Source organism: Rhinolophus sinicus, linkage group LG01 (assembly GCF_036562045.2).
Source record: "Rhinolophus sinicus isolate RSC01 linkage group LG01, ASM3656204v1, whole genome shotgun sequence".
NCBI lineage: Eukaryota > Metazoa > Chordata > Mammalia > Chiroptera > Rhinolophidae > Rhinolophus > Rhinolophus sinicus.
The window spans coordinates 161,550,100-161,576,231 of record NC_133751.1 but is presented as its reverse complement, the minus strand read 5'-3'; the positions used below and the strand labels follow the sequence as shown (position 1 = coordinate 161,576,231).

The following is a 26,132-nucleotide window of genomic DNA, read 5'->3' as shown; positions in this document are numbered from 1 at the left end:
TTTTCCTAGCTTATACATAATGTTAAAAGGCTTACAAAGCATAAAAATGAAAATGATGATTTATCACATAACTTGTCTTTAGCACAATAATATATTTACTCAAATTCCAATATATGTGGCCACCAAGGCCACATTCCAAGCAGAGGCAGCAGTGGCCATGACCCCTAAGAGCCATGGAAAGAGCTGCAAATGAGAAATGGCACAGCGGTGACTGTCGTGTGTGCACGCTACTGACAAGCAGCCTATCACACAATATGAGAAATTGCTGATCAATGTCTCCAAAAATCTCTTCACTCTTTGGTTTCATCCCTTCCTCCCTAATGTATAAGGTGACAGTTATTAGAAATGTGTTCTGCTAAAATGCCATGGTCGCCATTGAGTACCTCCTACTTCTTACTGTGCTTTCACCTTCAGGAACTGTTTCAGCACTGGATTCATATTACTCCTTTCTATACAGTTTAATGCAATAGTAATCGTATTGCAAAATATGTAACGCTAGGGGTTTTACAATTATTTCACTTCCTTCTCACATTAATCCAATGAAGTAGGTGTTACTATCCCTACTTAAAACTATGAGAAAACAGGTTCAGAAAGATTCAGTAAATTGTCCAGGATCACACAAACAGTACATGATACAACAAGGGTTTAAATCTTGGTCTTTGGCTCCACACACCTCAACTACCAAGCTATGAGTTCAATATACTCACTGACTGCCACACAAGGAGTACAAATATTATAAAAGCTCAGAGAACGTGTTCATCTCTAGCTGAGAGAAGGCTTCACTGTAGTGGCATCTAAACTTGCAATTGCTTTGGAAGACGGTAGAAATTCAATAATCAGGCAGAAACAGAAAAGCACAAGGTTTTCCCATGCTGGTAAACAGCCCAAGTTGGCTGAAGCATAAAGCAAATACAAGAAAGTCATGGAGGACAGCAGAGCGCCTCGAATACCGAATTATAGGCACTGAGCTTTATTATTTCAATAATCAATAGGGAGCGATAGGATCAAAACAGTATTTTCCATGTTCCATGCTGCCACCAAAAGTAAAAATCTAACAGTATCTGCTTTAAAATGTTGCTGCTCTCCAATGAGGATGAAATTCCAATTCTTTAACATAGCACACAATGTCCTTTGCAATCTGGTTCCAAACTATATTTTCACCTTCCTTAATAGCTATTCTTCCAGCCACACTAAAAGTTATCACAATTCCTTATACATACCATGCCCTTTTAGGTCTGTCTGTCTTTGCTCTTCTTCTATAGCCCTGTCTGAAATGCCCTTCTCTCTCTAGAGAACTATTTATCCATCAAGAACCAGTCCAAAAGTCCCTTTCCTATAAAGCCTTTCCTACCTTCCTCAAGAAAAATGTATGGCTCCTTCTGTATACATTGATTATAGCATTTACTACATCATATCTCCCACATGTCTGTATGTATCCACTGGACTGTCCATCAATTTTGCAATGTTAGAATGTTAGCACGGCATCAGCAAGCAGCAAGTACTCACAGTTTCTCTGAACAAAAAAACTGGTCTGGTAATGGAACGAAGAATCATTTGAAGGGGTGAAAATAAAGAAAGGGAGACTAAACAAGATGGGAGACAATTAAGATTTCATCTAGGTTGGTGTCAATGGGGAAAAAAAGTGTCTTGAGAATCTAAACTAATAGAATCTGTCTGATTTGTCAATGGACTGGATAAATGAGAGGGAATGGAGCTCGGTAAGACCTGTGACTGAGATGAGTGTCTGTGATGGTGGAAGTAAACAGAAAGAGTGGAGGACGGGGGTTGAAGGCTACAATAGCGGCCTTATACATGCATGCCAGGTTGGAGAAACCAGCAAGACATTCAGATACAAAATCTAACATTTTAAAATGTGAAAATGGATGCTGAGTTAGAAATATTAAAAGTTCCCCCAATAGTGGTAAAAGCTAATATAGTCCTAATAGATGAGATTATTAAGGAATAAAATGTAAAAGAAAGGACTGAAAATTAACCTTAAGGATTTGTAAATTTAGGAATCAGAAAGAAGAAAAGTCAGCAAATGCATGGCCAGAAAAGTAGGAAGGGTGGAAAGAAAATCAAGATAGTGCAATAGTATGGGAGCTAAGGAAAGAGATAAGAATATCTACCAGGTACTGGGAATTGGTCAAGAGTATGACTAAGGATTTTATAATTAGGTTGTTGATGGCTTTTAAGACGGCCGTTACAAAGAGTGATATAGGCAGAAAACAATTTCAAAAGCTTACCTGCCTATGCTTTTAAGAAGCAGGAAAAGTCAGCACAGAAAAAAAGAATGACGACCCAAAAGAAAAAATAAATAAGATAAACTCATGGAGCAAGATTCTGGAGAGGAAATCATCAAAAAAGATGATCTGGCTGTGACATCTTTCAATGCGTGCTAACCAGAGCTAGTTCAGCTCATCTGCCTACCTGGGCAATGTCTGTACTAAGATCACCACCCCGTCTTTACAGGCAATAGCTGACTGGAGCACTGTAGACTGATCCAGCTACCGAGAACAAGAGGGTTCAATTCGTCGCTACTGGCTGAATAACCTGGAGGAGTGACTACCTTTTACCATTTGGACAGGAGAGCAGAAAAGGCTGACATGGTTAAAGAAACACGCAGCAGATACTAGCAAGAAACCTGATGGCGATCTGGATCTTAGTTCTAATTCCATCTGGAGGCCAACCTCCATTCCTATCCTTGGGTGCTTTGGTGCCCCTGTACTCTAATGATAAATTCTCCTCTTCTGTTTTAACCTAGCTCAACTTCATATTTGTAACTAAAAGTCCTAATTAATACACATACTAAAGAACAAGAATTCCTTTTTAAAATGGTAACCACTTGAATAAAATCTGAAAGTAAGCATAGCAAACTAGAATGTACTTTCTGAAAATAATGGCAGATGGCAGAAAGAATTTGGAAATAAAACCAAAATCAAACTAGCAGTCTAATAATTATGTTGTAAAGTTACAAATACTTTGTGAAGACAAAGCAGACAAAATATCACCTGGAAATCAAGACCAAGATACAAGAATGAAAGTAGAACCTTTGACTTCAAAAGTGAGGATTTTTTTTTTAATTTTACTTCAAAAATAGATTGCCACTCTGTCAAAATATCAAGACATTCAGATAGAAATGTTCAATAATTAAAAATGTATAAACAGAGATTAAAGAGTTAGATATTAACTTAAAATTCCCCCTCCCCCAATAATGGTGAAAGCTAATATAGATTTTACTTTAAAAATGAAATAACTGATTTTCTTTAAAATTCATAAAAAATGAGATGGACTAATATTGGATGGAGAAAAGCATTAATGGTTAGATATGTAATAAGCAAAGTGTCAATGGTAGACTTTAGGTTGTTGGTATATAAGAGTTTATTATAAAACTCAACTTTGCAATATGTTTACATTTTTTCAAAATAGTATGACGGGGGAAAGAAAACTGCTGACACTATAATCCTTAAAGTGCACCACCTCACACAGCGCGATTACCCAAATAGGAAGTACGAGCTATCAGAGTAAGTGTGGCATGTACATTATTTACTGATAACAATAATGGTTTAGATTGGCACCTCTAAGCCAGTTGCCTCCACTCTCTCTCTGTCTCATCAATTCGGAGGCCCAGAGAGGGTTAAGCACTGTTTCCTAGACTCCCTGTCGTCATGTTTTGGTTTCCCCTTAGCAACTCAGGCCAAAACGTCTAATTTCCTTTTATCTGAATTTCTGGAAAGCTGCTTTCTTAAATTATAAGATATAAATCCGCTCAAACATGACGGCAATCTTTTTCCTAGGATTCCAATCATTTCCAATTCTTTATTCTTGGTCAGAATTAAGTCCAAACAAGCAGTTGTCCATTATTTCTCCCACTGCCCATAGAGATAAATAAATGATGTATTCCAACGCTCTTTGGCCCATTAAAATGCTTTTGAAAAATGTGCCATAAGAAAATTTTTAAGAATTGTAAAAAGCTTATCATAACATTCTTTATAATAGAAAAAAGTTGAAAACAATTAAATATAAAACAGTACAGGTTAAATTGGTAGTACCTACATATAATACAATACTTGTTGATTCACTGAACATGATGTTGCACATTAATTCTTGACATGGAAAGTTATACACAAGACAGTGAGTAAAAAATGGTTTCAAGAGCCAGCCCCCAACCCAGCCTGCAGGTGAAAGAGGGCACCAAATCTGAATCGGCATCGAACACACCCCACCCAGATGATTCCCTGAGAATTACCCCCAATCAACTTGTGCACAGGCCAGAATCTCTTTCAGTGGTTGTCACTCACAAGCAGCCCACCTCAGCCCACAGTGTGGATTTCCCTAAAGTCTCTGAAAGGTCCAAAAACCCCAAACAAGCAGCAGCTGACCTCAGCATGTCCTGTACCTCTTGCTAAGTGGCCCCCAGCTCAACACTAGCAGCAGCCAACCTCAGTTTGCAGCTTAGCCTCTCCCAGGCACCTCCAAGCCCAGCACAGGCAGCTACCGATTGCAGCTCACTTTGTAGGACGTACCAGGTGGCCGCAGGCCGGGCACACACAGCAGCTGACCTGGGCCTGCGCCAGAGCCCCTTCTAAGAGGTCTCAGAACCAACACACCCGGAGGCTGGCTTCAGACCACACCAAAGCACCACCTAATTGAGCTCCACAAACAACACATCCAAAGGGTGGACTCAGAAGGCACCAGAGCCCCACTAAAGTGAATCCTGCTCCATGGGGTCAGTCCCACACAACAGCTCATCTACTGTAGTCAAGGCCTGTCCTCATAGCCAGTCCGCCTAAGGGTCAATCCCACCCACTGACATGCCAACAACAATTGAGGCTCAGCTGCAATAGGCGTGCACACATAACCCACACAAGGGACACCCCTGGAGCACCTGGCTCAGGTGACCAGGGAGACTGTGCCAATGGGCTCCACGGGACACCTACTACATAAGGCCACCCTGCCAAGACTGGGAGACCTAGCGAATCTACCTAATACATAAAAATAAACACAGGGAGGTAGCCAAAATGAGGAAATGAAGAAACATGTCCCAAATGAAAGAACAGGAAATCTCCAGAAAAAGAAATAAATAAAATGGAGGCAAGCAATCCATCAGATGCAGAGTTCAAAACACTGGTTATAAGGATGCTCAATGAACTTAAGAGGAAGAATAGATGAAATCAGTGAGAACTTACACAAAGAGCTAGAAACCATAAAAAAGAACCAGTCAGAATTCAAGAATACAATAACTGAAATGAAGACTACATTAGATGGAATCAATAGCAGATTAAATGAAGCAGAGCACTGAATTAGTGATCTGTAATACAAGGTAGCAGAAAACACCCAATCATAACAGAAGAGCAAAAAGGAAAACGAATTAAAAAAAAATGAAGAGAGTTTAAGGAACCTCTGGGACAACATCAAGCATACCAACATTCATATCATAGGGGTACCAGAGGGGGAAGAGAGAGAGCAAGGGATTGAAAACCTATTTGAAGAAATAATGACAGAAAACTCCCCTAACCTGGTGAAGGAAATAAACATACAAGTCCAGGAAATGCAGAGTCCCAAACAAGATGAATCACAAGAGGCTCACACTAAAACACATCATAATTAAAATGTCAAAGTTTAAAAACAAAGAAAGAATATTAAAAACAGCAAGAGAAAAGCAGTTAGTTACATACATGGGAGCTCCCATAAGACTGTCAGCTGATTTCTCAACAGAAACTTTGCAGGCTAGAAGGAATTGGCACGAAATCTTCAACGTGATGAAAAGTAATGACCTACAACTAAGATTACTCTACTCAGCAAGGCTGTCATTTAGAATCGAAGGAGACCTAAAGAGCTTCCCAGGCAAGTAAAAGCTACAGGGGTTCATCACCAACTAACCAGTATTTACAAGAAATGTTAAAGGGATTTCTTTACGAAGAAAAAGATAAAAAATAGGACTAATAAAATGGCAATAATCACATACCTATCAATTATTACTTTAAATATAAACAGATTAAATGCTCCAATAAAAAAACATAAGGTCACTGAATGCAGAACAAAACAAGATGCATGTATGTGCTGTCTACAAGAGACCCATTTCAGATCAAAAGATGCACACAGACTGAAAGTAAAGGGATGAAAAAGATATTTCATGCAAATGTAAATGAAAAAAAGCTGGAGTAGCAATACTAATATCAGACTTTAAAGCAAAGGCAATAACAAAGGAGGACATCTTATATACAATGGCCAAGATATGAAAGCAACCTAGGTGTCCATCAATAGACGAATGATAAAGAAGATGTAGTGTATATGTACACTGGGATATTACTCAGCCATAAAAAAGAACGAAATCTTACCATTTGCAACAACATAGATACATCTAGAGGGTATTATGACAAGTGAAATAAGTCACACAGAGAAAGACAAATATCACATGGTTTGTCTTATATGTGGAGTCTAAAGAACAGAATAAATGAACAAACAAAACAGAAACAATCTCATAGATATAGAGAACAAACTGGTGGTTGCCAAAAGGTAAGAGGAGGGCTGGGTGAAAAAGGTGAAGGAATTAAGAAGCAAAGATTAGCAGTTACAAAATAGTAACGAGGATATAAACTACAGCATAGGGAATAGTCAATAATATTGTAATAACTAAGTATGGTGCCAGGAAAGTACACGTATTGGGAAATCACTTCATAAGGTATATAAATGTCTAACCACTATGCTGTAAACTTGAAATTAATATAATATTGAATGTCAACTGTGACTTAAATTTCTTTTTAATTAAAACAAAAAAGTCTTAAATATAAATGGAGTTTTTATTTTCAAGAGATTATTATAGCATGACATTACACATACATGTGTCATATCTGAAAAATGTCAAAATACCATAGTGGTTATCTCTTAATTAGTCTAGATATTTATCTTCATTTTACCTACTATTTTCTATTTTTTTCTGCAACAAAGATGTATAGCATTTCAGAATAAATTGTTTATCCTCCTACTTCTTTCTAATTGTAAAATAACTGCCAGATATTCTGCTGCTATCAGAATAAGACTTCTAAAATTTGTCCAGATAGTTGAAGGCTCCCATCATTACTATAGTCAACTGCCATACCAGTTTTATAAACTTTATTATATTGTCCACATTCTTCTACCATAATATTTCTGTTTATATTCTCATCCAAATGCTTCCATCAATGCTCTCAGATTTAAGATTTTTTGCATAACATCTTGACACAGAATGGTATTCTCCCAACCCTTCTGTTTCTTTGAAATGAAGCTGCCTTCCGTTGCTTTACCAGTCACCATTCCCCTCCCATACCTGTTACAGCACCTAGCACTTTGCAGTAATAGACGACACATCAATCTTCCTTAGTAGACCTGGAAGCTCCTGATGGCAAATCCAATGTGCTAATCCTCCCCAGTGCTTAGCACATAGAAAACACTGACTAAATTGCCAACAAACTTGGGTAGATGAACAAGTGAGGAGATGGCAAAAGAGTATCTAGCTGATTTAAATAAATTAAAGGCTCCAGGCCTAGATATTACAACACATGATACTTAACAGTATGATTTTAAAGTTACTATTCATAATATGATAAATCATGGGGAAGAGATAACAGACAATAATCTAATGCCCCCTCCCCATGATTCTCAAAAAAAAAAAAAAAGATCCCCAAGACAATAGACCCTGAAGACTAGTGTCATACAAGCAAAGGTCTTCCAGAGAGTGGCACAAAGAAAGGTGTGAAAACTAGAAAATGTGTCGTAAATAAAAGACCTTGCCTAAAATAGAGGTGGCAGGTAAATTAAAAGCTGAGGTTTAAAGGCTGAAACAGAGGTTGGGTTTGGAAGTTTATGAACTGACTCCTGCTACACTGGTCTCCTTGCTGCTCTCCTAACGTGCCCCGTGTGCCTCCCCAGGGCATGTGCACACCCTATTCCTGTGTCTGGAACACTCCTTCAGCTAGAATTCCACATAGCTAAACTCTCATCCCCTTCAAATATCTGCTCAAATGTCATGTTCTCCAGTGACTTCCTATTTAAAATTTAAACTCAACCTCCTTACTCTGCTCCACTTTTTCTTTTTTCCATAGCACTTATCACCTTCTCACAAACTTACTTTACTTATTACGTTTACTTAATTATTCATTTCACCATTAGAATGTAAGCTCCATGAGAGCAGAGATATTTGTCCATTTTGTTCACTAATGTAGCCCAAGCACCTAGAACATAAGTGACTGATAAATTACTTTTGAATTCACAAATTGGATGTGAGAAAGATTGTGAAGAAAAAAAATGAATAGGACTTGGTGATATCAGTACAGTGTCAAGGAAAAAGCTCTAGACTTGAAATAAAAGATCTGGATTCAAACCTAAGCTCTACCACTATTTTCTGGCAAGTGTCTGTGAACTTCAGTTACTGATCTGTAAAATGGGTGGCTGTGAGAATCAGATGAGATACACAGGAGCAGCAGGGTGATTACGGAACTAATTGTTAATTTGAATAAATTAATTCAAAGCAAGTTCAATCTTAAGAGAAAAGAATGAAGTTCAAGAGTAAGGGCTGGGGGTGGTCGGTTAGCTCAGTTGGTTAGAGCGCCGTGCTCTTCACAAGTTGCCGGTTCGATCCCCACATGGGCCACTGTGAGCTGCGCCCTCCACAACTACATTGAAACAACTACTTGACTTGCAGCTGATGGGTCCTGGGAAAACACACTTAAATAAAAGTTTAAAAAGTATGTGTGTGTGTATATGTACATATACATATATATACATATATACACATACATATGTGTATATATATATATTTAAAAAAAATAAGGGCTGAAGGACTCTAGGACTGGCACTAAAAGAAATAAGAAAACCCAGAAAAGTAACTTCATCTGGGAATGAAAAAGGATAGACAATGAGTTAGATTTTAATGTATAGCTGTGCTGTCCAACATGGTATCTCTGGCCACATACACCTATTTAAATTTTAATTAAAATAAAATAAAAAATTCAGCTGCTCTGTTACACTAGCTGTATTTCAAGTACTTAATGGCCACGTGTTTAGTGGCTACCACATTGGACAGCGCAGGTTACAGAACAGTTCCATCAGCACAGAAAGCTCTAGTGGTACAGAAAGCTTTCTTCTACAGAAAGCTGATTTATAAAATTTGAGCTGACAGCAGAATAGAATTCAAGTAGGTATATTTTAATATCCCTGGTGCTGGATTCCTGTAAACTTCAAATCTCGTTAGAAGAAATGCAAAATCTAACCACATTATCAATCTGACTGGGAGCTGCAAACTGTGAATATAACAAATAATTCATATTACTGATTACGAGGGCCTGTGATACATGAACACTCCCCACTGGATGGCATGAGGTCACTGACATATAGGCCATTGACATGGCAACTATAAATAGAATTTAGAAAGTCCCAGTGAAGTTGCCGACAAGAATTTGGTCATCATCCTGGCCAATCTCTGGTAAGTAACTTCCGATATCCTGGCAAGGCCAAATATTACACACAACAGTTTTCTTAGTGAGTGGTAAGATAATACCTAGAGCTCCAAATCTCATCTGAGGGCCAAAACTCACTTGTCAAAAGTAACTGCGGTTACCTAGAATGGCAATAGCCATCCCTAATGAGTAAGCTTATTTCAACTACAGAAAGATCCAGAATGAACTATACAAATAATATAGTTTGAGCTTAAAAGACTCAAAGTCAGATATTAATGTATTTGTTTTAAGAAAGCTATGCAAAAAATGATCTTTTACATACGTACAAAATTTAATAGAATCTGCTCTGTAAGAATGATTGACTTGTAACAAATTTAAAATACACAATTGAGTAATAGCTTTAAACTTGTGATTTTAAGCTGAAATATTTTAAGTTCATAAATAACATTTGAACATTGAAAAGGCTTTAAGGTCACTGTGTTTACAAATTCAGTTTCATATGTTCATAAGAATGATTTAATACCTAGAAGCACTTTGCTTATTACCTCAGACAATTGATGTTCTTAAAATTGAACATACTAAATACTATTTTAATTATGTTAGCCTATTTCTATGCAGTAATATTTGTGAAAACACTGGTTTGATATGTACTTCATATTAAAATAAATAAATAATAAACAGCATGTATAAAATACAGTAAATTAAACAATTAGTAACATTCTTAATCAGATATTCTTCTGATCTGAACCAGAAGAGTTTATAACGTCTGGAAAAAGTGCCATAGAATAGTTATGACTAATGCAAATCACGTGAGGTTGGAGTCAAAATTTCCAACTGAGAAAGCGGTTATCAGTATGGAAGGACAGATGTCCACTACGGATTTTTTTCTTCTATTTTTCATAACATTACGATAGCTTTGAAAAAAATCCAAAACCAAGGCATAAAAATGTCACATACCTAACTGATATTCACTATGATTTTTAAGAATCTAAAACTACATTCACAAGCAAGATCAAAAAGAAACTGTTCATGGAATAACATGCACTTAAAGGAAAACGAGGATCCAAAAGTATTACCATCACCCTCAAAACTCTGCTCAGAAACTTCAAATAATGAGAATATATGTTCCTGGATAGAAGTAATTAGGACCAACTCATAGGAGACCATGTGACAAGTGCAACAAGTTTTGGCAGGTCAGCCCTCTTAAGTGTCCACATTCCTCAGGACTCTGTCATCCCTTTTCTATTTTCACCATCCCAAACCCCCATGGCATTTAGTCACATAATTTTAAGTATCACCTAATGCACTAACTTCCAAAACCAAATCCATCCTTTCCCCTTGATTCTCACTGCCATCATCTTGGTTTAATCCTTCATTATTTCTCACCTGTTCTGCTACAACTGCCTCCCTTAACTGATATCCCTGTGTTCATCCTCATCCCTTTCCAGTCCTTTCTTAGCACTCAGCTGGAGTGATTTCTCTCACGTCCAAGCCCGGTCTGATTAAGTCCCTTCCCAGTTCAATTCCTTCAAGGGCTCTCCATCGCCTAGCCTTCAGCTGCTTCATTCTTCCTCATTGCATCAAACACCATGTGACACACGGTACTTCATGACTTGTTTGTTCACTATCTCCATTACAACATAGAACACTAAGTCCATAATGGCAGAGTTTTTGTTCACTGCTAAATGTTGCATAGTAAGCACTCAAACATGCATGTATGAATAAGTGAATAAATGAGTGAATGAATGAATGGACTGATGACCCAAAGGCCAAAGGCCTCCTCGACTTGCCAGAGCCCTCCTTTTCACTTTACTCCCACCTTTACCTATACTGCATTGCTGAGTTACCTGAATATGCCCTTGCTTTTGCTACTCCCTTTGCCTGAATACACTCTCCTCGCCATCCAATCAACCTGCTATAGTATCATCCGTATTTAAAAACCATCTCCAGAAAGCTTCCTGCAACCCCCTAGAGAAAGTATATCACTTTCTTTCCTTTGTGCTACATCTGTACCTATATCTACAGTGGCTCTACTCAAACTATACTGGAATGTGATTGTGTCCCCTGCTAGATTGTGAATTCTGAGGCCAAGGCCTATTATTCATCTCTTTATCTCTGTGCCTAGGACAATACCTGTCATAAAACAACTGCTCTACAAATGTTGAGTAAATTAACATAAGCATGACTATTCTGTGAGAGAAATGAAAACATGGAATTTCAAAAAGTCACTCTTCCAATTTCATGATGATAACCAGCCATGAGATAAAAGAACTAGCAACCAATGACATCATCCAAGGTAATAAAAGAGAAGGAATTATACAAAGAACACACATCACCAAACAATCCGAAATAACTGACACTCATATTTTATTACATCTACATGCTGGCTTCTTCTTGCTCCATCATTTGCCTTCCCTAAAAGGGAGACCTGGGTTCCCCATGAACAATGTATTATGTAGATCACTTTCTGAGGAAGCTTTTGATGTTCCATCTAATACAAGTTTTTGTGTTCCTTCATATTTTGATTCAAACTTCAAAATAGTTGTATAGGACTAGATTTTAGAACTAACCATACACCCCTGAACCACAGCTTTATAATCTATGCCATCAATGGGTTACAGCTGTGCCTTCAGACCATGGAGCAACCACACAGGGGCCCCCCGACCAATCACCTTCAGCCATGGGAAGCCTCATCCATTTTCCTAATGTGCCTTACAAACCTCACTATAGACCAAGGCCCCTAAATCCAACCATAAGGAACATATCTGCCCTACATAATTAGTTCTAAGGAACTGGAATATAAATGTACAATCACACATAGAGGCATACAAATGAATAGAAATAAATGTACATGAAACCATTTAGAAAATTTAAGTTTTAAACCTAGTGACGGCTAATGTAATATCAAGTGAAGCCAGAGGCCAAGATGTGATCCTGGATTTCTCCCTCCCCCACCGTTCAGTAACCAAGTTATGGAACATTTACCCCCTATGATTTTTTCAAATAGGTTGCCTACTCTCGATACTATGCCTTAGTTCAGAATCGTAGCATTTCTCATGGGAATAACAGTCTCCTGATTGATCTCCCAGTCTCTGGACTCAATGAAAATTGTACCTACCATTTGTTGAGGGGTTTATGTAACCAGCACTGCACTTGATCACTAAGCACTTAATCACTTAACTCTATATTTTCCAATTCTCACAGCAACACTGCCAAGCAGAAATTACTATCCTCGTTTTCACAGATGAGAAGACAGAGGCTCTGAGAGAAGTTAAGTGGTGTGCCCAAGGTCATGCAGCTGGAATTGTGCAGTGGAAATTCAAGCTCAGGTCTACATTCCCATATGTTTAGCCTTCTTCAATTAAGCCCCAATGTGATCTTTCTAAAAGGTAAAATGTAATCATGTTTCGCCCCACATAAAATCCTGGAAAGACCATATCTCCAGCCCTCATCCCCTGTCATCCTCACCCTTTCTGTCACACTGAACTCCCAGTAGTTCCCTAATATGTCCCTGCTTTGCCTGTAAACACGCTTTTTCTGACAGGAACACTTGGCAGGCTACTTCCAACACAAACTTCAAGATTTACTCAGATAATCCTTATCCTGGAAAGCCTTTGCCCTAACAAATTCATACCTAAAACTGGGTTAAGTGACCATTTCCTATAGTTACTACCAGCTAGTTTCTTGTGTAACTTTACCTTATTAGACTATTAGTTCTTTAAGAGTAAACACTAAATTTTTAAATCTCTGTATTCCTAGTGCAATGTGCATGTAGCAAAGAATGAGAGCTGAATTAATGAATCAATCAGAAGCAGTACAGCTTAAGAACTTGGCCCTAAGCTGAGAGTTAATTTGATGTGCTCTCGAATTCTAACCTGCCACACAATATATACCTGCCAAGCCTGCAGCAGGCTTGTAAAAATCTCTTTAATTTCTTCATTTGTAAAATGGGAGACAACTGCACCTACCTCATAGTTTAGGGAAGAGTAAAATAAATAATAGAATTAGCACAATCTCTGGCACATTGAAAGTACACATTAAACATGAGCAGCAACATTTTTTTCACTCTCAAAGTTTATCCACACTGACAAAGTCACATCTCGGGGAAAAAGAGCTTATCCTAGCAGCTTCCATCAGAGCTGATGTTTTCTCCAAAAAGTCAGAAGTCAAGATCACGAGAACATCCTCATCCACAGACAAGGGTGTTTCAGCTTCTGGTTACACAAGAGTTCAGGAGCTACCATCACACCCTAAAATCACTATGTCTGCAGTTTATTGCTTCTTACCCACACCTCGGTTTCCTCTCTCAAAGCCTAATACCATGCCCCTAAGCAAGCAGAAACCGGCCCCACAGAAACCAGTCAGTTCCTTCTTCCCTGCACCCAGGCTTGCGCGAATTAGAAGAGATCCATCATCTAGTACCAACTTAAAACTCCTCGAAGAATCATAACAGAACCCCTTCTATCCATTCCAAGACCTTAGCCCCCAAAGTACTAACTCAAGATAGAGAACAAATTCCTGGTATTAAGAATCCAAGAAAAGGTCCCCTTAAAGGTTCCCCAATAAGAGTTCTTCAGGTCTGTTACTCTCAAATAGTTACCCAAATCCACCACTCCATCCCGTCCCCTTCCTGACTACTCGTAAATCCAGAATCTCGTCCACTCTCTCTTGGAAGAGAGATGGGTCAGTACTTTCAGGGACCGGGATGCCTTCCGCCCACCCGTGTCACCTCTCTTCCCACCTCGTCCGTGCCCTCCCGCAGCACAGGCGCGGCCTGGTCCCTCGCCGCCAGCTCGCTGCACAGAGCCGCTACTCACCGCTTCTTGGGGATGGTACCCGACTCCTGCGCGGCGGGAGTGGCCGTGGGCGCCGCCGTGGCAGCCGACGCGGCTTTCCGCGCTTTGCACTCATTGGTACTCAGAGCCTCCCGGGGCTGGCCCAGCAGATGGCCCGAGAGAACCCGCAGCCTCCGCCCGGCGCGGTCCCGTTCCGGGTCCCGGTCCCGATCCGCTGCAGAGCCGGGGCCCGCGCCAGTCCCGCCGGCTGCACCCGCCGCCTCGGCCTCCGCCATGGCTTCCGCCTTGTGCCGCCGCCCGGGACCGCTGGGCGCAGGTGAAAGGTCACTCAGAGCGGCGCCCAGCGCGACCATTCGCTGCGGCGCATCCCGGCAGCCACCGCGGCGACTGGGCGGCGGGTGCCATGCGCCTGAAGCTCCACATTCTCAGCTCCCGCCCACCGCGCCCGCCTTCCTCTGCGGTCACGCCTCCGGCGGTGTGCACCTGTCGAGCAGGTGAGTTCGAACTGTCCCCGAACTGGCGCGACTCGGGGTAGGCTGGACCAGGAGCCAAACCACAAGCGTCCCCGAAATGCCCTAGTAGCCCTGGGTGGGGTTCTCGGGTGTGGCCTGGGCCTCTGGAGTAGCTTTCGGGGGCAGAAGCCGAGAGCGAGAGGCGTGAGCGGTGCTGCTAGAGGTGACAGCAGAATTAGCGCAACCTTTCCCTGGAAGAGTTCCTACTGCTCCACCTCTGCCCCCACTCCCTAAAGTAACTCAAACTGACTTGTTGCCTCTAACCATTAGGGTAAAGAGTTATCATTTTCTCATCGCCTACTTCGTACCTGGCTGTGCTTAATGCTGGATCTCGTTAGTAATCTCCATTTTACAGATGAAAAAAGAAAGGAAGACGCTCAGAGACACTAACTTGCCCAAGGGCATGCAGCTAGTAAATGCTAAAGCAACCTAAGTTCTCTTTACATTTGTTATGGGATGCCAGGCCCTTCCTTACCCTAATGGAGGCAAAGGTTTTTATTGCTACAGGTAAAATTACCCAAGAGCTCTTCTTAAGACTTCTCGCTTATCTACAAATTGACTTCGTTTGTGGCGAATAGCACTTGGTGAAAGTAGGAGGATCTCCTAGGACAGTGCTCCTCAGCCATTTGCAGCCAGTGGATTAGATTGCATTAGGTTTACACCATCAGGTGTAAAGTTCCTTTTTGCGTAATGTCCAATTCAGAGATGCCTTGGAAATGATAAGAAAAAGGACTACCATAAGGATTCCAAACCCAATGAAGTCACCTCCTTTCTGAGTAATCACCTTCTTTCTACCACTGACTGTGAAAAAGTTAAGACATTTGAGGAGTTATTTGACTAATACAAAAGAACTCTTTACTAGTTACGAAAAAATTCAGGCAATAGGAGGACTTGATTTGTATGTCGGATCTCCAGATCTTAAGAGATAGTTAGTTCAGCATTAAATATCTAGTCTTGCTCTACAATCACTGAGCCCAACTCCTGTTTAGCTGCTGCTTCTAACCAGTGTGCTCTTCCTAGAGGAAGTCATTGACTATTTCAAATTAACTAGCAGTGAAGAAAAGGGACAGGAGTAGGAGTAAATTGCTAAGTGCTCTAAGAAGAAAGGCTCCTCAAGTTCAAGAATTCAGCAACTCTAAGTCATCGACCTTCCCACACCCTTTCTAGATGTTACTAGAAATAGTGTTAAAACACCAACTAGCATGTTTGCTTCCATTCATGTAAAATTAGTAGATTTTTTGCCAAAATACTATATAAGCAACACTGAATCTTTTTGGAATGAAACAGGTCTATTAATTTTTGCTGGACTTTCAGAGAGCTCAGTCTACCATGACTGGCATGCTTTAAATGTAAATGTAATTAACTGACATCTTTAGTCTTGTCCAAACTGAAGTAGGGGTGTGCTTCTTGCCAGCTCTCAGGAGCCAAATTTATAAAATTTGCAGATATCAACAGAATAAAAAAAATCCTTCTGGGTGATGAAAAGTTTGATGTAAACCATAATTATAGACCAGTGGAAAAACTACTGATTACATTTCAAATATGTGTAATAAAATACATATAGGCAGTAAAAGCATTTGTTGAGAGTCTGTTATGTACCTAATTCATTACTATGCGCTATGACATAGAAAGTATTAAAGCCAACACTTCATCTATATGATATAATCAGGCTAATTAGAAGTTAGGATATATGTGGGAAAAAACTGATACTATTGGGTAGAATAAGTGTGATGCAGCTGGCCTTAGTGAAAGGTTTCCTACCCCTTCCACTTACAAGAACAAAGCCCAAGCAGAGTGCCCTGAAATTTATTTCATGCTACCTAAGAAGAATGAATGTTTCACTTATAGCATGGTCCATTGAGATGCTTATGATTCCCACAAAAAACAAAACTTCAGGAGGGCCTCAATGAACCTCTGGAACACTTGGCCTTTGATAAACCCATATCCATGGAGAGCTTACCACGTGCACAGAAACGGGTGAACCAGTGACATGTGGAATTTTAAATGGAGTGACCTTTATTTGCATTTATGACATCTCTTCTAAAATGAAGCACAGGAAGTCTAAATAGGATAGGTTAATTCCTAAAACATGCACCAATTTTTTTTTTACTGATTTTCATCACTCCTTGAGCTTCTAAGTGATCCCTGAATAAAGGAAATCTTGCAGTTTTACATATTTTTATTATAAAATATAATGCAGAGAAAAGTGAAACAATGTGGAAATTATCACAGATCAAACACCCTGTAACTTCCATCTAGGTCAAGAAATAGAACACTGCCAGCACCCCAGAGATCCCCCTGTGCCCTCTCCCAATCACTTCACCCTCCCTACTTGCCAAAGGTAACTACTGTCTTGAGTTTTATGATATGCATTTCCTGTTTTTCTTTATGGTTTTTTTTAATTTATTGGGGTGACAATTGTTAGTAAAATTACATAATTTCAGGTGTACAATTCTGTATTACATCATCTATAAATCCCATTGTGTGTTCACCACCCAGAGTCAGTTCTCCTTCCATCACCATATATTTGATCCCCCTTTCTTTATGGTTTTAACAATTTAGCGTGCATTCCTTATTTGTTTGCATTTATATAAATGGAATCATATAGTATTCTTTTGTGTCTGATTTCTTTCACTCAACATTGCGTTTATGAGATTCATCCATGTTGTTGCATGTAGTTGTAGTACATTCATTTTCTTTGCAATATATATATATATATATATATATATATATATATATATATATATATATATGTAGTATTCCATTGAAGGCATATACCAGAGTTTATCTATTCTACAATTAATGGACACTTGAGTTATTTCCAGTTCGGGGCTATTGTGAATAGGTTTGTATGAACATTCTTGCATATGTCCAGATGGACATGTAGATGAATTTTTGTTGAGTAGCCATCCAAGAGTGGAATCGCTAGGTCATAGAGTATGCGTATGTTTAATAGATAATGAAATGCCCAACTGTTTTCCAAAAGAATTGTACAAAACTTACCATCCCAGCACCATATGAGAGTTCCCATTGCTCTGACGTGTGTTATTGCCAGTCTCGTTGGTTTTAGCTATTATATGCTATTATCTTATTGTGGATTTAATTTGCATTTCCCTGATTACTAGTGCAGTCAAGTACCTTTTTTGTGTGTTTGTATAGCATCATTTATGAATGTGTAATGGATAAATCTGTGTTACTTCTAGAGGTCTTATTGTTTTTCTTTCATATTTATATCTACAGTTTACCTGAAATTGATTGTTTGTGGTGTAGATCACTTTTTTCCATATAAGTATGCAGTTGTCTCAGCACTACTTGTTGGAGAGATCTTGTTCTACTTTGCCACCTTTGTCATAAATCAAGTGTTCATATAGCATTGGTCAATTTCTGGGCTCTCTATTCCATTGGTCTATTTATCTACCTTAGGCCAGTATTATACTGTTTTAACTATTGTATACATATTCTTTTAGATCTTTTACATATATCATTTGTGAATAATAGCAGTTGATTTCTTCCTTTACAGCCCTTGTACTTCTTTTTCTTCCCTTACAAACCTTGTGTAGTACTGTTTTTCCTTATCTTATCCAACTGACTAGGACCTCCAATGCAATGTTAAATAGAAGTTGTGATAGTGGACCCATCTCCTTCTTCCTAATTTCAAAAGGAAATTTCTCAACATTTCATCATTGTTTGAAGTGGGTTGCTTTTTAAAAAATAAACCTTTTAACAGATTAAGCAACTCCCCTTCAAATCCTAGTTTGCTGAGAATTTTCATCATGAATGGATTTTGAGTTTTATTAGATGTTTTTTCTGCATCTGTCGAGAAAATAATGTGATTTTTCTCCTTTATTTTGTTAGTATGGTAAATTACATGGATTAATTGTCCACTGTTCAACCAACCTTGCAATGCTGGCATAAACCAAACTAGTCATGATATATTGGCCATTTTATATATTACTGAATATAGAGTATCAAAATTTTGTTTAAGATTTTGTATATGTGTTTATATGTAAAGTTGGTCTATTATTTTCCTTTTCTAACAGGAACATGTCAGGTTTTGTTGGCCTCGTGAGACAGGCTAGTGAGGACTCCTTTGTTTTCTAATCTCAGGAAGAGTTTATCATATAAGACTCATCATTATTTCTTAAATTTTTGTTAGAATTCACCAAAGATGGTCGGTTAGCTCAGTTGGTTAGAGCGTGGTGCTTGTAGCACTAAGGTTGCCAGTTCGAACCCTGCATGGGCCACTGTGAGCTGCGCCCTCCTTAAAAAAAAAAAAAAGAATTCACCAAAGAAAACTCAAGGTTTTTTATGGGAAGGTTTTTATTTATGGATTAAATAGTTTAATGCTACTTGGATTTTCTATTTCTATTTGTTTCAGTTTTTCAGTGTTTTTTTTTGTAGCAAATTGTTTGCTTCATTTACGTTTTCAAATTTACTGACAAAGTATCTTCTATTATTGTTTTAATGTCTGTAGGATCTGTGGTAATGTCCCATTTTTCATTCCCTACGTTAGTTATTTCTCTCTCTCTCTCTCTCTCTCTCTCTCTCTCTTTCAATCAGTTTGCTAGGCACTAATCAATTTTATTACTTTTTTAAAGGACCAACTTTTGACTTTGTTGATCCTATTATATGCATGCTTTTTAAAATTAATTTCTGCTAATATTCCTTGTCATTTCTATCTTCTACCTTTTTTTCTAATTTCTTGAAATGAATGCTTAGTTCGTTGATTTCTCAGACTTTAGTGTGTGTGTCTTTGTTTTCTGATATATGTATTTAGGGCTATAAATTTCTCTCTAATCAATTAATTTCATTCATGCAAGTTTTAATAACAGTATTTTCATTATTATTAAGTTCCAAATAGTTTGTATTTGAAAAGAATAAGTATTCTCTCTTGTTTTGGGGTACAGTGTTCCCCAAATACAAATGGCTGACCTAATGGTTATCTTGTTCCAAGATTTTATATCCTAACTGGTATTTTGTGAACTTATTTTATCAGTTATTGAAGTATGTTAAACTCTCCCACTATTATGGATTTATTCTTTTTCCTGTACTGCTAATTTTTGCTTTCTATACCTTCAAGCTATATATTAGATATGTCCAAATTATATTTTCCTGATAAATTGAACCTTCTAAAATTACTAAATGTCCCTCTTTGTCTATAATGCTTATCTTAAAATTTATCTATACTATGTGTAAGTGTGTGTGTGTGTGTGTTCCTATCCTATAGCTTTTAATCTTTCTGTAGCCAGATATTTTAAATGTGTTTCTTATAAACAGCATTTAGGTGTTTTCTTTTAAGCAGTCTAAGCATAAAATCCTGGATCATTTAGCCCAGTTAAATTTAATTGACGTACTAATATATTTGGTGTAAGATCACTAGCCTCATTGCCAGACAGATTCGGGTTCTAAGATTGTCTTCACCATTGACCTGATGTGTTGTCTTGAGTTTGTCACATTAATATCTCTGGGCTTAGCTCCTTATCTGTAAAATCAGAATAGTAATGACTACTTCACAGGTGTATTAAAGAATTAATGAGCAAAGCTATAATAAATTGTAAGGGCTGTTATAGAAATAGGAGTAAGGCTGGTGTCAAGAAGACAGCCTTCTGGAAAAAGATAATCCATATTAGGAAAAGAAATAAGGTTAAATAGGTAATATAAAACTAAATTATGGGAACATTGAAAGCATATCAGAGAAGTGAAAACTCGATGTGGTGGAAGCTATTATAAGTTCTTGAGCAGGGGATTAGCATGACAAGCCTGTAAACACCACTACTTTGGAATTCATTCTGAAGAGGAAGTCAGCCTGTCAGGGATACCTGAGAAATTGTTGGCAGTCCTAAAAACAAGCTGTACCAGCAAATGATAAAGACCTAAAGAACTTCTACAAAAAGAAGTTAACAGTATTTTTAAATGACAGGAAAGCATTGAATTGTGGTTAGCTGTCTGCTCCAGTAAAAGGCACTGAGTTAGCTGCTAAGTGAAGATGGTTAATGTGAAAGTGGCTAGAGATGATTCTGTGTTCTGTTGTTATACTATTCTATTTCAGGATGTCACAATCACACTAATGTATATAGGGTAAGGAGAAACTGACTTAATTAGCCAAATCATTGGGGTCAAGTTGAAAGTACTTTATGTTCTTTTACTGCTCTGCTACTAACTTATGCTAAAAACTAAAGTTCTTTGTGTCTTGATTACTTCATATTTTAGGTAGGAATATTTTCTGATGCCCTACCTCTCTGATTTATTGTAAAATGATAAATATGCAAGTATTTTGGAAACCAAAGTCAAAAGTCACTTTAAAATAATTATTTTCGGGGGGCCGGCCCCGTGGCTCAGGCGGTTAGGGCTCCATGCACCTAACTCCAAAGGCTGCCGGTTCGATTCCCACATGGGCCAATGGGCTCTCAACCACAAGGTTGTCTGTTCAATTCCTTGAGTCCCGCAAGGGATGATGGGCTCCGCCCCCTGCAACTAAGATTGAACAAGGCACTTTGAGCTGAGCTGCCTCTGGGATGGCTCAGTTGGTTGGAGCACGGGCTCTCAACCACAAGGTTGCCAGTTCGATTCCTCAACTCCCGCAAGGGATGGTGGGCTGTGCGCCCTGCAACTAAGATTGAACATGGCACCTTGAGCTGAGCTGCTGCTGTGCTCCCGGATGGCTCAGTGGGTTGGAATGCGTCCTCTCAACCACAAGGTTGCCGGTTCAACTCCTGCAAGGGATGGTGGGCTGTGCCCCCTGCAACTAGAAAACAGCAACTGGACCTGGAGCTCAGCTGCGCCCTCCACAACTGAAACTGAAAAGACAACAACTTGAAGCTGAACAGCACCCTCCACAACTAACATTGAAAGGACAACAACTTGACTTGGAAAGGAAAAAAGACCTGGAAGTACACACTGTTCTGCAATAAAGTCCTGTTCCCCTTCCCTAATAAAATCTTTAAAATATATATATGTATTATTTTCTTTGGAACATATGAAGTTAAGATTTGATATTTATCAATTAGTACTCTGAAGCAGTAAACTCTCAAGTAAACTTTTTAAGTTTTTAAGTAAACTTAACTTTTTGTTCTCTAGGATTCCTTTATAGTCTTAAAAATTGATACCCCTAAAGAACCCTTGTTTATGTTTATATCTACCTACCCACCTATCTATACCATATTAGAGATTAAAATTGAAAAGTATTTAAAATATTTCTTCAATTTATTTTAAAAGAATGATAAACCAATCAATACATATTAATATAAATATATTTTTATTAAAAATTACTGTATTTTCCATGAAAAAAAGAGAATAAAATGCCATTACATTTTTGCAGATCTAATGCCTATCACCCTTAATACAAGACAGCTGGATTCTCGTATCTGCTTCCAAATTCAATCTGTTGAGGTAGCACATGCCATGTCACTGCTGGAAAACTCCACTTTACACTCATGAGCAAATAAGCCAAATAACTTCTTACTTTTATTATGAAAATAGTTTTGATCTTGCTGACCCCTGAAAGAGCAGCAAGGACCCACAAGGGTTTCCAGATCTCATCTTGAGAACTGCTGCTTTAGAGTATTTCTATAGATGTCTGCTAAAATGATTGCTAGGGAAGCTCTAGATAACTGGATGCTAAAAGTAGTTAATGCTGTTGCCACAAAGAAGTAGTATGCAATGCCACTAAACAAAGTTGTCAAAAATATTTAAGGCATAATTTCATATTTTAGTATGCTCTATCTGCAACATATATATTTTTAATTTCATAAGTCACATTTTGAAAGTGATTCCTACATTTTAAAATCAAATTTCCAAATCCAATTCATGTATGAGGGGGCAGAGTTGAAATTCATATTACTGAAAATTTAATTATAGTCAGTTCTAACACTTTTTATTTATGATGAGCATATGATCCATAAGCAGTTTTTAAAACCATTTAATCGCGGTTCAGGTTAGAAGTTGCCGGCGTAGAGTCATAGGATGAGCCTCCAGAGAGCAGGCAGGAGGATGGTAGAGGGATGACCGTCAAGAAGCCTCCTACAGGGAAGAAGTGCACCAGCTGGAAAAACGTGACGCCAGATGCAACAATAATCAGGGAGAGAGCGAGACCTCACAGCAACCAGGGGCTCTGCAAGGGGCGGAGATGTTTGAGTGAATGAGCCACTTTGTATGCTGGTTCCTGGTGCTGCTTCTAAAGCACTAGGGGTCAGGAAAAGCAGCCTTCAGTGGCTACCCGCTGGTCTGCCCTTTTGCACCTTAACTACAAGTACATTTGTAGTCATAGGAAGCACCATCCCAAGTTCTAACCATAATTTTCTAAAGACTACTCCATAGTTGAGGGAGTTTGTTTATTGTAACCAAATTACGGTTTTCCCAGCTCCCCAGCAGATCTTAAAATGTCAGGAAAAACATTGCAGAAACCCAGAGTTCAGGATGTGAAGACATAAAACCTCCATTAAAATGTGTGAAAATTCAGTTTTACCTTATGAGAAATCATAAAATATAGGTTGATGGCCAGTTATGCAACTTGCCTAAAATAAAAACATTTCAGCTAACTCACATTTCCTTAGACCCAATTGGTGAGAACAACTGCTCCAGCTTTGAAATGAGATTGTTAAAATTACTTTGTCTTATGAAAGAATATGATGTTTTAGATTTGCATCTAAATAATCCATTGTGAGCAGGGAGGCAGCAAGAGGATTGGAGAGTAGATCAAACAAAATCAGCCTTGTTAAAGCTGGGTGATGGCTACATGAAGGCTCATATACGCTCTAATTTTGTATGTTTCAAATTTTCCGTAATAAAAATTTATGAATTATATTTAAAATTTTAACTTTTCCTTTTTTATTACTATTTCAAAACAATCAATGCAGATTATAAAAAACCTAGAAAGTGTAAAGAAGGGGGGGAAATCCTAGTATGCGTGACCTTTCCCAATATTCAAAGATCAAATATGCTAGTAATGTCACTCCATAAATGAAAATTGATCAGTGGTCCTAGCAGCTTCAACTAGTCCTTAACTTTAATGCCATGATTTCTCCAGTATCGATGGAAACTGGTATTAACCCATGTTTTTGAAAGTGAGGAATGATAAAAAAGAAAAAAAAAAAAAGGCAAAAAACCAGCTATGGAACACATTGTGTTACTTAACCATCCAGCAATTGTAATAATTGGAAGGTCGAGTTAACCAATGTGAGTAAATATTAATAGATACCTTAGAGTAATATGTTTATCCTCCACGAGTTGAATGAACTCCATCAGGTAACATCATCAGGCCAATTATTTTCTGCAGTAGCTTTGCAAAGCACCTTGAAAATCACTGGTGAGCAATTAACTGCCATCTGCAGAGACAGCAAAAGAGGTCGTTTCTTGAACATAATGTAACCAGTATTTCACATGTCAATACAGTTGTGATGTGTTGTTTATCTGTTGCTGGCTAACAAATCACCTCAAAATTTAGCAGCTTAAAACAATAAACATTTATTATCTCGCACTCTTTCCGAGGGTCAAGAACTCATGAGTGGCTTAGGCAGGTGCTTCTGCTTCAGGATCTCCTATGAAGTTGCACTCATCTCAAGGCTTACCTGTAGCTGAAGAGCCCACTTCCAAGTTCACTCACCAGATTGTTAGCCAGCGTCAGTTTCTTACCACCAAAGACTGCCTGAGTGTCCTCATGACATGTTTCTCACAAAGTATTCAGAGAGACAGAGACAGAGAAAGAAGAGAGCAAACAAATGAGAGTGTGCCCAAGATAGAAGCCATGGGCATTTATAATCTAGTCTTGGAAATAACATACCATCATATCTACCTTATTCTGTTGGTCATGCAGACCAAACCTAGTATTTCATGGAAGGGAAAACACAAGGATATGACTACCAGGCAGCTGGGATCATTGGGGACCATTTTGGAAACTGGCTACTACATGTGGGATAGAAGAAGAGAAATAATGCTTTAATATTAGAGATAAGATCTATGAAAATGGATTTGCAAGGGTTGTCTTTAAGTGAAGTTTGACCACAATCCATCTGGGATGGTTTTGTTACCATAGAGGTAGCCAAATGGTAATTTCCAATCATTTAAAACTTTCAAAATACCATAACACTGTAAATCTCTGTATAAAAGCAGAATTCCCCATCAAGCACTCAAACCAGGGGATTGCTGAGTTTATCTACATCCAGAGCTGAAAATAAAAATGATAGCAATTGTTGCTAAGTTCTGTTTCATTCTCACAGTTCCCAAATGGAGTCATGTGTGCTTCTGCCAAAGCTCAGGTCCTGGTTTCTAGTCCCATTCCTGGTGGACTTCAGTCTGATTTTTCTCAAAATGCTATAGTCTGGCTTTTTTGTTTATTTGTAACCTTACCCATCCCAACCAAAGAATCATGTAGAAGAGAAAGACACTGCAGCGTATATTGTTTGCCTTCAACAAGTTTAAAATTGTTATAAACTGACAGTTCCTAGTATCCGTAGGCCGCAGTTTATACATACCGAATTGAAAGTTATGCTGCAGTCTCTTTCTCTATGTTCATCTCTAAATCAATACTTATGTATTGATTTATAGCACCAGTAGTTTTGAAAAATATTTTAGGGTGTCCTACCATATTTTCAAAATGCAAATCACCATTGTAAGTAACTCAAAAACTTCATACATGGGTAAACGATTGAAATAGTAGATAAATTCCACAGTCCACCATAGAATCATATTTTTTCAACTGTGTTGTTGGTTAGATTATAATAAAGCATGTGATCTATTGGCAAGTAGATATCTTCTCATCAAAACTAGACTAATACACTCAAAAGTAGCTCTAAAATCAGTATACTGTGGAAACTAAAGAATGATTATTTAGGTATAGTAGAAAGGAAAGGGAAAGATGAGTGACATCTTTTCACTTTCATAATAGCTATCATGAAAGAAATAGGCTTTATAATAATTTTGCTCTTTGGTAAAAGAGAGATACAATCATTTTTATGCTCAGTTGAATAATAAATTAACTCTCCTTCATGGACCGATTTTGATGCATGTGACCATTCATTCTGAGTCTAATAGTCACTATTAATCATTATCTCCTCCCAACCCAATGTACTCTCAATATCCTACAGTTCTGAGGTACAGATTCCTTTTTGAGTCTTCTCTTGATGTTATCAGAACATGTGGAATTATATTTTTGTCAGATATTTTCTTCTTGTCAAGATAATTCACTGGTATCTCTTCAAAGAGTTTTTTTTTTTTTGTACCACTCTAAAGAATAAATCACCTATACTACCTCACCCCCAAAATAAAAATAGAATATTTGTTATTCTTTAACAGAGAGTTGCATAGTTTAGGATGAAGAGATTCTGTCTTGTGGTTCATGCTCTATGAGTTATTATGTTTATACAACCAAATTATGTGGTTTTTCTTTCTAG

The 26,132-nt window shown here is 38.2% G+C and overlaps 2 protein-coding genes and 1 long non-coding RNA gene across 3 annotated transcripts in view; 2 read left to right on the top strand and 1 right to left on the bottom strand.

The window, feature by feature from the left end:
• Window positions 1-14,607, bottom strand: part of AGPS (alkylglycerone phosphate synthase) — a 122,801-nt gene extending 108,194 nt beyond the window's left edge. The window contains exon 1 of the mRNA XM_019739330.2: window positions 14,255-14,607. Coding sequence (XP_019594889.2) covers window positions 14,255-14,586 — 332 coding nt within the window. The 5' untranslated portion in view covers window positions 14,587-14,607. The remainder of the gene's footprint in view (window positions 1-14,254) is intronic.
• The window catches only part of LOC141571016 (uncharacterized), a 40,687-nt gene continuing 26,236 nt past the window's right edge, over window positions 11,682-26,132 (top strand). The window contains exons 1-2 of the mRNA XM_074329497.1: window positions 11,682-11,733; window positions 14,113-14,727. Coding sequence (XP_074185598.1) covers window positions 11,682-11,733; window positions 14,113-14,727 — 667 coding nt within the window. The remainder of the gene's footprint in view (window positions 11,734-14,112; window positions 14,728-26,132) is intronic.
• Window positions 17,902-21,695, top strand: LOC141572728 (uncharacterized). Its single transcript, XR_012498162.1, has 2 exons — window positions 17,902-21,299; window positions 21,443-21,695. It is a non-coding gene; the product is annotated as an uncharacterized LOC141572728 (long non-coding RNA).